Source organism: Raphanus sativus, chromosome 5 (assembly GCF_000801105.2).
Source record: "Raphanus sativus cultivar WK10039 chromosome 5, ASM80110v3, whole genome shotgun sequence".
Taxonomy (NCBI): Eukaryota; Viridiplantae; Streptophyta; class Magnoliopsida; order Brassicales; family Brassicaceae; genus Raphanus; species Raphanus sativus.
Window position 1 is genome coordinate 10,073,831 of NC_079515.1, and position 12,799 is coordinate 10,086,629.

The 12,799-nt window shown below is 35.2% G+C and overlaps 2 protein-coding genes across 2 annotated transcripts; both read right to left on the reverse strand.

Moving 5' to 3' along the window:
* Positions 1–344: 344 nt before the first annotated feature.
* LOC108862511 (receptor-like protein 6) lies at positions 345–4,762 on the reverse strand. The gene has a single exon (XM_018636668.2). The coding sequence runs from the start codon at positions 3,924–3,926 to the stop codon at positions 1,074–1,076; it is 2,853 nt and encodes a 950-aa protein (XP_018492170.1). The 5' UTR covers positions 3,927–4,762; the 3' UTR covers positions 345–1,073.
* Positions 4,763–4,902: 140 nt separating this feature from the next.
* On the reverse strand, positions 4,903–5,507 carry LOC108862512 (60S ribosomal protein L27-3). The gene has a single exon (XM_018636670.2). It carries the CDS (start codon positions 5,443–5,445, stop codon positions 5,038–5,040), a length of 408 nt encoding a protein of 135 aa, XP_018492172.1. The 5' UTR covers positions 5,446–5,507; the 3' UTR covers positions 4,903–5,037.
* Positions 5,508–12,799: the final 7,292 nt, after the last annotated feature.

Genomic DNA, 12,799 nt, shown 5'->3' on the forward strand with positions numbered 1-12,799 from the left:
ACCATATTTCTAAGTCATCGATGTTCTGGAAAAAAAAAAAAGTAAAGTCATCAACACGTTTGTTTAGATGCTAATTGTCTTTATGTAAGAGACACGAACCGCGTTGTGTTCTTCTTTCATAATGATGAAGGGAAGAAACGACGGGTTGCCTCGCTATAGTTGGATGTGATTTAAATAACGTCTTCTCAGCGACTAATTTGATTTTTTTTTACTTGCCATTAATTTACAATAAAACGTTTTCCTCAGTGTTTTATTTTCTTGCGTTTTTGATGTTCTGTTATACAGTATCTCGAGTCTTAAGCATGTTTCCATAGACTCGGTAACAAAGATTACAATGGCAATACTTTTGTAAATCCATTGTAGAAATAGCCTTACACATTCACACTCATACCCTGTGTTTTAATAAGTGGAGGGCACTCCATGTCCAGATGGTTAGAACCTTGTCATCATGATTATTGTAATCTGACACAGTGCCCCCTTCATCATTACACAGAACAGAAATGAAAAACACACACAAGGCAATCTGTTTGGTTTATTTTCACCATGGTAAAACAATATCAGAGAGATTGTAAAGCTTTAACAGATTCTCAAGAAATAGTGAGAAGTAGCTCATGCATCAAAACAAGCCAATAAACAAAGATTGGCAACTAAGAAGCCAGCGCAACAATCTTTAATAAAACTGGAAGTGGAAGCAAGAGCTTCAAGTTTCTGAAGAGAACTCTATCATTCACAGCTGTTCTTAGGCTATTTAGGTGTCAAGGAGAAAAGTTATACAGCCAACAGACTAACTTAGCCACAAGAAACGGTACGGTGTCGCCTTGTTGCCCTTATGGCACATCAAACTAGCGCTTTATGGAGATGCCTAAAGGCGTTTTGCTCATCGCCATGGCTCAAATTTCAAAATCAAGTCTTAAACCATCCTAAGCTACAAAATGGGTTCTCAGAACCTAAGCTTGGGAAAGAACCACCTGTTTTTCCCAGTCTTGGACCTCTCCTCGAGCTTACCTTAGCCTCCTTAAGAGCCACCACCTTCTTGTCCTTTGAAGTCAGAGCTTCAAGAGTCGCAACTTCCTTCAGATCCGCGGCTGGTCATCATTCCCAACTCCACACTCACCAAGAGGAGCACCACAGAGTCCAAAGTTATCTTCAAAACCCGAAGCGTTCTGTGTTTGAAACTGTGTGCTTTTTGGAATCATCCCCACGAGCTTGTTGTGCGAAATCCTTATGGTAGATAGACTTGTGAGTTGAGCGAGACCATGAGGAATGTGGCCTGAGAGCTTGTTATGCGATAAGTCTAGTGACTCCATCTGAACCAGATTCGCCAAAGAGGAAGGCATGTTTCCGACAAAACCGTTGCTTGATAGGTTTAGCATTTTAAGAGCTTTCAGTAGACCGATAGATTCAGGTATGTTTCCGTGGAGCATGTTTCCCGAAATATCAATAGCTGTCAAGAGTTTAAAAATCCTGGTGTAGGTCAACTCTATTCCTTTGTTCATCAACACCATTGAGTCGTGGTAATAGGACTTGCCTCCAATGTACTTCAGTTCCGAACGATCTCCTTCCGAGTGCATAGCACTCCAGTACATAAAGAAGTCTGACGGTAACGTTCCCGTGAAGTCGTTGTCTGATATGTCGATGACTCGCAGCAGAGGAAAGACAGATGCAACCTTTGGGTGGTGGTGGTATTGTAATGACCCATGAAACTCATTCGAGCGGAGGATTACTACTTTTAGCTCTGGTAAGGATCCTAACCAGAATGGGAAAGTGTCGTTGATTCTGTTGTGCTCCATGTTTAGAACCTCCAGTGAAGAGCAATCCGACAGAGATCTTGGAAGTTTCCCCACCAATTGGTTGTGACCAACACTGAGTGACCTTAGGTTGCAGTCTTTAGGAAATATGTCTGCTAGTTTTCCACTGAGGTGATTGTTACCCAGGTTCAAAACTGTAAGAGACATCTTCTTGATGAGGCACTGTGGAACAGATCCGTTAAAGTTGTTGTTTGATAAATCAACGATTCCTAGAGAGCTCATTTCACATATTGATATGGGGATCTCTCTAGAGAAGTTGTTTTTGCTCAGATATATTAAATATATCTTCGTTCTTGAGAGATCTTTTGGGAATTCTCTGAAACCACTGATAGTGTTGTTGGAAAGACTAACAACATATAATTCTGGTAGTCTCCATAACCATGCGGGCACTTGACCTTTGATGTTGTTGTTAGAAAGGTCTATGGCATAGATTTGTCGTAGGGATCTTATGAACTCTGGAAACACTGTGATACCGCAGCTAGACATAAACAAACGTTGCAACTGCGATGAAATGGTGGAAACTGAACTCATGTTTTCTAGTGAAACGTGGTTGCCTGAGAGATCCAAGCTAGACAGCGACTTGAGAGGCGAGGATAAAATTGCGTTCAAATCAATCGCAGTGGTGGCGTTTAAGTGGGATAGTGTAAGATCTTCCAGCAACGTGAGACGCAAGAAGATACCAACGTCAAGTGGGCCTTGGATGTTGAAATAGGAAAGATCAAGATACACAAGGTTGACTAATTTGGATATGGATCTAGGGATTGGTCCTGTGAGATTGTTCTTTGAAAGATCTAACATTCGAAGCTTAGACAATGAAGATACATTCCCAATCTCAAGAGGGCCATTGAGTTGGTTATTACCCAAACGAAGACTCACTAGAGAAGGAATGTTGAAGAAAGTAGAAGGGATTGTTCCAAAGAAAGAGTTTGACTCTGCGTCAAAGAAACTCAAGTTGGAGAGTGAAGTGATGTTAGGAGGAAGCGTGCCTGTGAACTGATTGAAGGAAAGTGTTAAGACTGACAGCTTTGGTAGATTGAATAGTGCAGTGGGAATTTCTCCGCTGAGCTTATTATCTTGCAGCTCTAAGTGAGTCATTCGGTTCAGATTCTGAAATGAAGATGGGATGCCATCACCAAAGTTATTTAAACCAAGGTTGAGAAAGCTGAGATGAGAAAGGTTTCCAATTGAAGATGGAATCTTCCCTGTGAATTTGCAGCCGTAAAGTTTCAAAGCCTTCAAGTGTTTGAGGTTGCTGATAGAGTCTGGTAAGCTCCCGGAAAGAGATGTTTCAGAAAAGTCCAAATATACAAGAGAGTTATTTCCATTGAATGCTGGGAGAGAGTATTCTAGATATGGATTGATACTCAAATCAATGGATTGAATGGTAGGACTCAGCCGTGGAAGTCTGCCAAATAAGTGGCAATGATGAAGGCGGATTGATCTTAGAGAAGTCAGGTTTGAGATCATCATCTGAGGAATCTCTGAGGAAAGGTTTACATAGCTCATATCAAGTTGTCTAAGGTTTGTTAAGTTGTGTGCAAGTTGAGAAAGAAATGATTTTTTTGTGGATAAGAGAACCTGAGAATCCATAAAAGTAGAAGAAAGATCGAGAAAAACCAACTTGGTCAGGTGAAGAATTTCCGCTGGAATTGTACCAAAAAAGGAAGAGTGGGAAAGGTTAAGTCTTTGTAACCCCATGAGTTTATTGATCTCAGTCGGGATTGAAGAGCCACTGAAATCGTTGTAAGCAAGGTTCAGATTCTGGAGATGGCGTAGACTGAAAAGTCTGCTACTGGGTTTGAAATGGCCGTGGAGACAGCTGCAACTAAGGTCTAACCCAATCACCACACCTGAGTTAGCATCACATGTGATACCCTTCCAATAACAACAATCGGTACTGTTTTCCCATGATTTTGTCTTGGGATAACAGGTGACACTGAACAAGGTCCAAGTATCCTGACTTTCCTCATCATAAAACTCAGGAGGGTTGCGAAGCTCAAACTCACTCTTGAAGTCGAGAAGTGCGTCCCTTTGGTCGGGACGGCACAGTGTAAGAGAAGCAGAAGTGTATGAAAAACTTGAAATAGAAAAGAAGAGAAGAAAGATGGTTCCTATCATCCTTTCGTTTGTTTTGCTTTTGCGTTTTAATTGTGGTAAGTGGTGATATTGTTCTGTGACCTTGATACCTCCTACATATATACATTAGTGACATGACACTGTTCATCTAGTAGCATGAACACATTCTGCAGGCTGCCGCTATTTTCATTTCATACGAAAAGAGGTTTTGATTGTCGTTATAAACATTCAAAAGATTGTTGACTTCAATTCTTTAGAAAGCCAAAGCGGGCGGTATTAACGTGGGTGTTTTTTTAGATGCTATTTTGTCTTTGTCTTTATGTGAGAGACAAGAACCGCGTTCACTAATTTGATCTTTAGTTTGCCACTAAATCATCACAAAACGTGTTACTCATGTTTTTGTTCGTGTTTTTTCCTGCCCTTATACAGTATAAGGAGTGACAACTTAAGCATGTTTTCTTAGACTCGGTGACAGATTATACAGTGGCAATTCTTTTGTAACGCTCATAGACCAGTTTTAAATTCATTGTAGAAATAGCCTATACTTGTTCAAAAAAAAAAAAAAAAGAAATAGCCTATACATTCACACACATACCCTGTGTTTTAACAAGTGCAGGGCGCTCCATTCCAGATGGTTAGAACATTTCACCATGACGCCCCAAGGCACTCACCTCACGGACCAAACATTGTCATCATGATCATTGTAATCAAAACAAAGCAACCTAATCATTTACACATCACAGAGATGAAAAAACACACAAAGAACAAGGCAATTTGTTTGGTTTATTTCCAAACATGGAAGCCAAGAAGTCAAAACAATATCATCACAGAGACGGGAAAAGCTTTAACAGATTCTCAAGAAACAGAGAGAAGCAGCTCACCCATCAATACAAGCCAACAAAAAGAGATTGACGACAGAATACAACAACAGCCATAAGAAAACTGGAAACCAGATTTGATCATTTGGGTTTTCACACACAGACTATTTAAACAATTAAACCAATATTGCAAATGATCATAACTAAAATTCAAACCAAAGTTCATAAACCATCCAAAACATGTTCCACATTCATTCTCGAAACTACATAAGCATACTGTAAATTCCATTACAAAACGATTAATAATAAAAAACAGAAACGACAAAATGGCTTCTTCAAAACCTGAGCTTGGTAAAGAACCACCTGTTCTTCCCGGTCTTGAACCTCTCCTCGAGCTTAGCCTTAGCCTCCTTAAGAGCCGCCACCTTCTTGTCTTTCGACGCCAGAGCTTCCAGAGTCGCAACCTCCTTCAGATCCACGTCCAACGTGTAACGAGTAGGCATCAGATGCTGATAGTTTACGACCTTGATGAAGCACTTGACTCTAGATTTCTTCGCCGTCTTCTTGGCCGAGTCCTTGCGGATGACCTTGCTCGGATACTTCTTGAGTCCCGCGACGAGGCAGTGTCCGTAAGGACGCTCGCGGTTTCCGTCGTCGAAGGAACGGATGATCACTGCCTTCTTGCCGGCGTAACGGCCTTGGAGAAGGATCACCGCTTTGTTCTGCTTCAGGAACTTAACCATGGCTGCTGCTCTCTCTTCCGGCGAGAAAAAGGTTAGTTGCAGTGACAAACGACGGAGAAATTATTAGGTTTTTGATACTTATATGTGTTCTGTGGAAAACCCTAAAGATGTCATGGATCTAATTCGGCCCATTTATAATGGGCTTAACTCTGAGAGATTCATACAATATTTCACAACAAAAACAAGTCTCGTCTTATAAACATGATATGGTCCGAAGTTTTAAAAGTCAAAAGAAAATTCTACATTTTTAACGATGAGTTACTTTTTTTTTACAGTAAAACACTAAAATATAACCAATCTTTTTTTTTATCTTACAATATCATTTCTCAATATAAAGTTTTTTATATGCATTTCAATATAACCTCGGTTGTGCATGTTTTTTTTTCTTTTGAAACAGTTTTGTGATTAGATAAGTAGTTTGATCAAGTAGACACTTCTATGTGTGCCACCTACTGGTATCACCAGCAATCTAACTTCATGGGTGCTATGGGGTATCTGGACTGCCCGCAAATATTACTGTTCGAAAGCAGAGCCCTAGCAGCGAAAATAACAGTGGAAAAAGCAGTTTCGGCAGCCAGAGAATGGCTTCTCACCCAGTCTGAAATTAAGACCTCTAAGCACCAGCCTCTTGAACCCCCCGACTTAGCTCCTCTCTACCACGATACCTTTTTCTGCAATACTGATGCGGCCTGGTTGGTATCACAGCGAGCAGGTCTCGGTTGGTGCTTTGAGAACCATGATCTAACCTACATATCAGAGGAGTCTCGGGCGGTCTCTCATGCAGGGCCGTCCCTGGGCTAAAGCCCATGAAGCTAGGGCTTTAGGCGCCAAAATATCTATATATTTTAGGGGCGCCAAATCATTACAATAGTTATCATAGGCATAGTGGTCTTGGTTCTGTTTATATTTGTGAAGCAGTGCAGGTTCGAACCTTCTGTCTTCCTTTTTTTAAACTGGTAATAATAATAACTGAAAGTTATGACGGATATTGATTCTTTATTGACAATCTTAGTTTCCGTTTTTACATATTTTATCAAATGCTATTACCATAAACGAAAAAGAAAACAAATCAACTAAAAATACCTAATTTTGTTTTCTAAATAACAGTCATTTACCACATACAATTCACCATCTTTCCTCTTCATTCAATTTTTTTTTATTTTCTGTTATTTCAACAATTTCTATACTCTCTTTTTTTGCATGGTCAATCTTCACTGTTTTGTTATCTTTACTTATGTATGTGTTTTTACTAATTATCTTCATTTTCTTTATCTTAAAAACAAAGAACAAATATGATTTTTTTTTGTTAGGTTTAAATGCTCTCTTGGACTCTCTTGTTCTTTGCCAATAGAAAGATTCAGTAAAATTTACAAACTAAACAAATTTTATAGTGACATTGTCTTGTGTTGTATTTACCAATTATCATTATGTATTGCTCTTTTCATGCATTTGTAGAAAGTGTTGCTAGAAACAAATTTAATTATAAGAACTCAACTAAGTAGACAAATTGATGTAAAACCCGAAACCAGTGATATTCTCAAGTAACAAGTTGAATGCAAAGAAAAGTTAAAGAACCATCATTTTTGTTAAAGGGCATAGAAAACAATTTTTAGTTTTTACAAATAGTTTCCTTTTAAAAAAAAATTGTTAAAGGGCATCATTTAGTCGATGCGCTTTAGGCGCCATGGAACTCCGGACCGGTACTGCTCTCATGTCTCTTTATTCCTCATGGCGGAAGCGCTGGCCATGAGGAAAGCACTGCAAAATGCTAAGTGTAAGTCACTCTCCAACGTCTGGTGTAAAATCGATTCTCAGGAATTCGTTAGAATTATCAATTCAAAAATTTATTCGGTGGAGTTTTTTGGAATTTTTATAGATCTCGAGTTTCTATCTTCTATTTTTATCTTTTTTCCGTTTCTTTTGTTAGCCGAGAGAACAATTCTGCTGCTGACTCTCTTGCTAAATTCGCTCTCCATAACTCTTCCGTTTCTTTGTATTGATCACGTTTAGATATATAAATCAGTTTGTTGCCAAAAAAAAATAGTTTGATACTTTTGACCGATTGGCATCAGGGTTGAAAGAAAAGAATATTATTTATTATTGATGAATAGCTGTCTAGTAACACTAATTTGAATTATTCAGCGGTTAAGACGACGACATTCGTGGGGAAAAACGGTCGCTAGCTATGTATCAATTGGACGAAAGGTTTCTCTAACTTTCGACGATAATACAGAATAACGCGAAACAGGTCGATAACTGTAAATCAATCAACTGACATGACATTCATGAATCATTGTATACTACTATTCATGCATGTTTTAGAACGTACTTAAATAAATAATTTTTTGATAAAAAAAAACTTAAATAAAAAATTTTCGGTTTGAGTTTCTGTAAAGTCCTTAACACGCAATTATATACGTTTATATAATATATATGTGTATGTGTATTAAGGATCCATTCCACTACCAATAATCTTGCTCTTAAGCTTTATGCATTATAACATCTAGCATGATCTGCATATGAAATATTGGAATACAAATTATTACTTAGATGAACAAATATCTTCTGATTTAGTTTCCTACTGCAGATTTCGTACCGAAAATGGGAATATTTTCTCATTATCTTCATCTTCTTGGTTGGTAATGAAAATTATTTGGGTTAGCCAGTCGCAGTCCTCGTCTTGGTCATTCACAATTGCGTGAAACCGAATCCCATACATTTAGTATTAGTTCTTTTTTTTATCACTTTAATATATATCATGATTTTTTTTATTGCAAAGATATATAGCTAAAACAACCATCCGCAGAGTATTATCAACATATAAAGATAATTAACATAACAATCATCAAATATATTTATTACAGCAATAATATGCATGAAATCTTTATCTCCGAAGTCTCAGAAGCATGCGTCCAGGACACAACAGCAGCATATGGCAGCACAACTGTCAATAGACAAGACCAGCTAGTTAGATTAGTTGTAAACCTTTTTTGGTTTCTTTGCGGTTATTATGTTGAGAATATGAGAGGTTGAACCGTTGAAGTAACTAAAATATAAACACACTGTTTTAGAAAAAAATGAGCTGAGTTATATTTTTTAAATAGTCTGGTGTTTTATAAAAAAATCCAGCAAAAATAGAGAAAACACATATAAAAACTACAAAACAGACGATAAAGAAACAAAGGAATTGAGTACTGTATATACATTCTGCAAAAGATTAACGTATGACTGGAAGCACTTACTAGTGTATACACAAATTTCAAAGGGTTTTGTTAAATTACAAAAAAAAAAGTTTATAAATATACGAAGAACGTTTTCTATAATTAATTATATGAATAAAGATAAATATGTACCATCCTTTCCAAAACCCATCACCCTTGGATTTCGTCTCAACTGACAATACCGGAGGATCACCAACCACCGCATCTCTGGTCGGATAACCAATCGGCGGTGGACTTGTGTACGGCCCCTGTGAAGGTTTTTCCACTACAGCTAAAAATGATTAGTAGGTTATCTAACGAATTGGAATTTATGTAATAACAGTTGGATATAAAGATATCGATTCAATCTCGGATTAAAAAAAAAGTTAACTGAAGAACTAGGAAAATTACCTGAAGATTGATTCATTTTATCTCAATGATAAGTGGGGAGCTGAGGATTGTGAAGAGGAGAGAAGCGTTGTGGTTTTAATTTAAAGGAGACGAATATTAAGAAGTTTTATGAAAAACATACTTGTCAAGGATTGGTGGTGTATATATAAAATAGCTAGAGGTTGTGAAGTTCCGGACGAGAAAAGCAGGTATAGTCTCGTTAAGACTATTGGAGTGGTTGAATTCGATTTGAAGTGTTATATAATCTTTTCTTTTTTGAAATTATATAGTCTTACAATATTTTTTATAATACTCCAGGGAGTATATTCTGAAGGTTTTTCAAAGTTTTTAAGTTAAATCAAAATATAGTTAGTTTCATTGATGAGTATTGCATTGCTTATCTCTTATCTCATCGATTATATTTAAACTAAAATGTTAAGAAGTCTCTTAATAATTAATATGAAATAAAATTTACAATTTTGTGTATCTTCGTCTTTGACATCAAAACGTTGCAGAATGACATCGTGTTTTGAACAACTCATTTCTCAAATCATTTTCTGGTCCTTAGAGTTACGCGTCATATGTTTGAAAAATTCTGAGTATAGAAAATTCGGTTTTCACTTGTAAATGTTGTTTTTTGGTAAAATGTTAAATTAAAAAAAAATTAACGATGTGACTGCTGAGAAATATGTTAAAAGTGAAAACCTGATTTTCACTTGTAAATATGTTAAAGTAATATTCACTAAAACTTAATAATCTTTAGTGCTAAGTATTATAGAGTTCAAATTCGAGTTCGCGACATCATATTATATATATATATATATATATTGATTATCAATCATCAAGATGGTTGAGATATCATTGTAGTATGTAGAATTATATAGTAATTTTTCATATTAGGTTCGTATTTGTCTACAACTCCTCTGAATAATTATTGGTGTAATAGGACGTGTGCTAAAAGGCCACGACGCAAACCATTCCATAAACATTAATATCACATTATAAATAAATTATAAATTATAAAAAAGTAAATTTTAAATCATAAATTCTAAATTCAAATCATAATCCAAATTTTAAATTTTAAATTTTAAACCATACCCTAAACCCTAAATCCAAACCTATACCCTAAACTCAAACTATATACTCTAAATCCTAAATCTAAATTTAAATCCTAGACCCTAAACCCAAACCATAAACCCTAAACCAAATTCTAAACTCTAAACCCAAACTCTAAACCCTAAATCATAAACCTTAAACCCAAACTGTAAACCATAAACCCGAACTCTATACACTAAAATGTATTTGAAAATACATTTGATGATCATTAACCCAAAGGTATTTGAAAAATTTGGGTTTATGATTTACATTTTAGGTTTAAGATTTAGGATTTAGCGTTTAGAGTTTGGGTTTAGGGTTTAGAGTTTGGATTTAGGGTTTATGGTTTGAGTTTAGGGTTTAAGATTTAAATTTAGATTTAAGATTTAGGGTATAGGTTTGGGTTTAGGGTATAGGTTTGGGTTTAGGGTATGGTTTAAAATTAAAAATCTAAGATTTGGGTTTAGGGTTCGAATTTAAAATTTATGATTTAAAGTTTACTTCTTTTGTAATTTATAATTTATTTATTTATGTGACATTAATATTTATGACAATATAATTGAAATAAGGAAAGAAGTGAATTCATAAGTTCACCTCAGGGGTGAACCCAAGTATTGTTCGATTCAAAATAAGTATTATGTATAAAATAAATATATGATGTAATATCATTTTAGTTTATATGTATGGGATTGCATAACTTGTTAGAGCTGTAGAGTAAATTTGAAGAGTCGCGTGTTGGATGTGATTCTTGGTTTATATGTAACCTTGTTTCAAAGTTTCTAGTTGGAATCAAATTCACAGATCATTTAAGAATATAGACAAGAATTGGTGGAGAAAACAACAAATAGACGCATCGTCTTAATTATGGTGGATTTGTAAGTTGGGACATTATTCGATGACTTTCTTGCTTCTTCTTAATTATATCAGGAAATATCACATGACTATTTTTTATATAATTAAAAAAGTTTCCTTGTTTCATTATGTTATGGCTGGATTTTTAAGCCTTTCTAACTAAAGTAAAGATACTATCTTTGTTTTCTTAGGAAATAAAATCGTCAATTTTATAAAAACTCAAGATTATATTTTAAATTAAATTAATTAATTATTTTTCAAAAGGTATATTTTAATTATATAGTTTGCATAATTATCTTGAGACACTTATTTGATAATTTCAAAAAGAATATATGTAGGATTTGAAAAACTAGACCATGCATACCAATGCATAAAGCAAAAGAATAGGAGTAAGTTTTTTTTTATCATACTTCTAAATGCAAGTAGGTTAGGAATATTTAACATTCGCACCAAAAAAAAAAAAAGTAGGTTAGGAATTTCGGTAAAGATCAAGGTGTTTTTTTGCAACACAAAAAAAAATAGAAGTTAGAACTACACGTGTTTTTTTCATACGTGAACTTTGGTGGCTAAGTTAACACTTGATTCATTCATAAATGTTACTTTTCAAAGAAAAAATGTTACTTTTGAAATTCGACATGTTCTTTTTACACTGTTAAAAGTTATAACTAAATGAATTTGTCAAAAAGACACAGATGGATTCAAATGAAGACGTATAGTTTACAAATGACTTGTACAAGTTTGTGTAGTCACCGGAAAGGTTAGAAACTCGAGTAGTTAAAACTTCCTCGAGTATAATAAGTGTATAAGCCATTAACTGTCAATTTCATCACCATGATTGTATTGTGGAAAGTGGAAACATTTTGGGATGGAATGTTTCAAATATGTTTGTGAATGTTATTGCGAAAAGGAAAATAATCATCTCTAAGAAAAGAGTACTATTACTGAGTGATGGATGAAATTCAGATATTTTTAATAAATAGAATATGTAACATTTCGACCCGGTTAATGAGTCTCCCGCATCTACTCGGTTCATAGATTCTATTTTGTATGATGACGCGTTAATTTTTTACAGGTTTTAAAATACTTATTTATTGATCATGCAATCAATATATAATATTTTCACATGTTTTGGTTTCACTCATATGATATACCGTAAATTATTTTCCGATAATCACTCATCGTTCCACTATTTTAACTAGTTCTATCCGGATAAGTAACCATAAATATAAGCATACTTTGGTGACATATATAATTAAATCAATTATATTAGATCTTCCCAACATATACCACAAAAACAGATGTTACAATACACTCAACATCCATGTTGCCTCGAGATCGTCACTCATGGTAGTGTGAACCTATACGTGACTACCCACTTGTTTGGATTCGGTTCTGATATCACTTGTAATCCTCCGACTTTTCACAACTAATAAGCTCCTACGCCCTAGATTTTCTACGGAAAACATATTGGTTTCGTGCTACATATTCGTTGTGTAAATATATTTTGAGATATTGAGATGTAAGCAATGCATACAAACCTTTTCTTGATTTCAGGCCAACCAAATTTTAATTTTGAGATAATAATGCTTTTTAATTCATAAATTCATAAAAACATTACCACTAAGCAGAATAATACTCCTTGTAGGTACAAGCATTGATCCTCTATGGATCTCCTTGTTCAACGGCATCCGATCTCTTAATTAATCCAGCTAATTAATCAACTAGTAATACTTGTACTTTAAATTATTGGATTAACCATTCTTATCGTTTAATTTGTATATTAATTAGTTTTGCTTGCTGACCTTAACAGCTTCCTT

Excerpts from the sequence above, each read along its gene's own strand:
- LOC108862511 (XM_018636668.2), bottom strand. The coding sequence starts at position 3,926 with ATGATAGGAACCATCTTTCTTCTCTTCTTTTCTATTTCAAGTTTTTCA.
- LOC108862512 (XM_018636670.2), bottom strand. The coding sequence starts at position 5,445 with ATGGTTAAGTTCCTGAAGCAGAACAAAGCGGTGATCCTTCTCCAAGGC.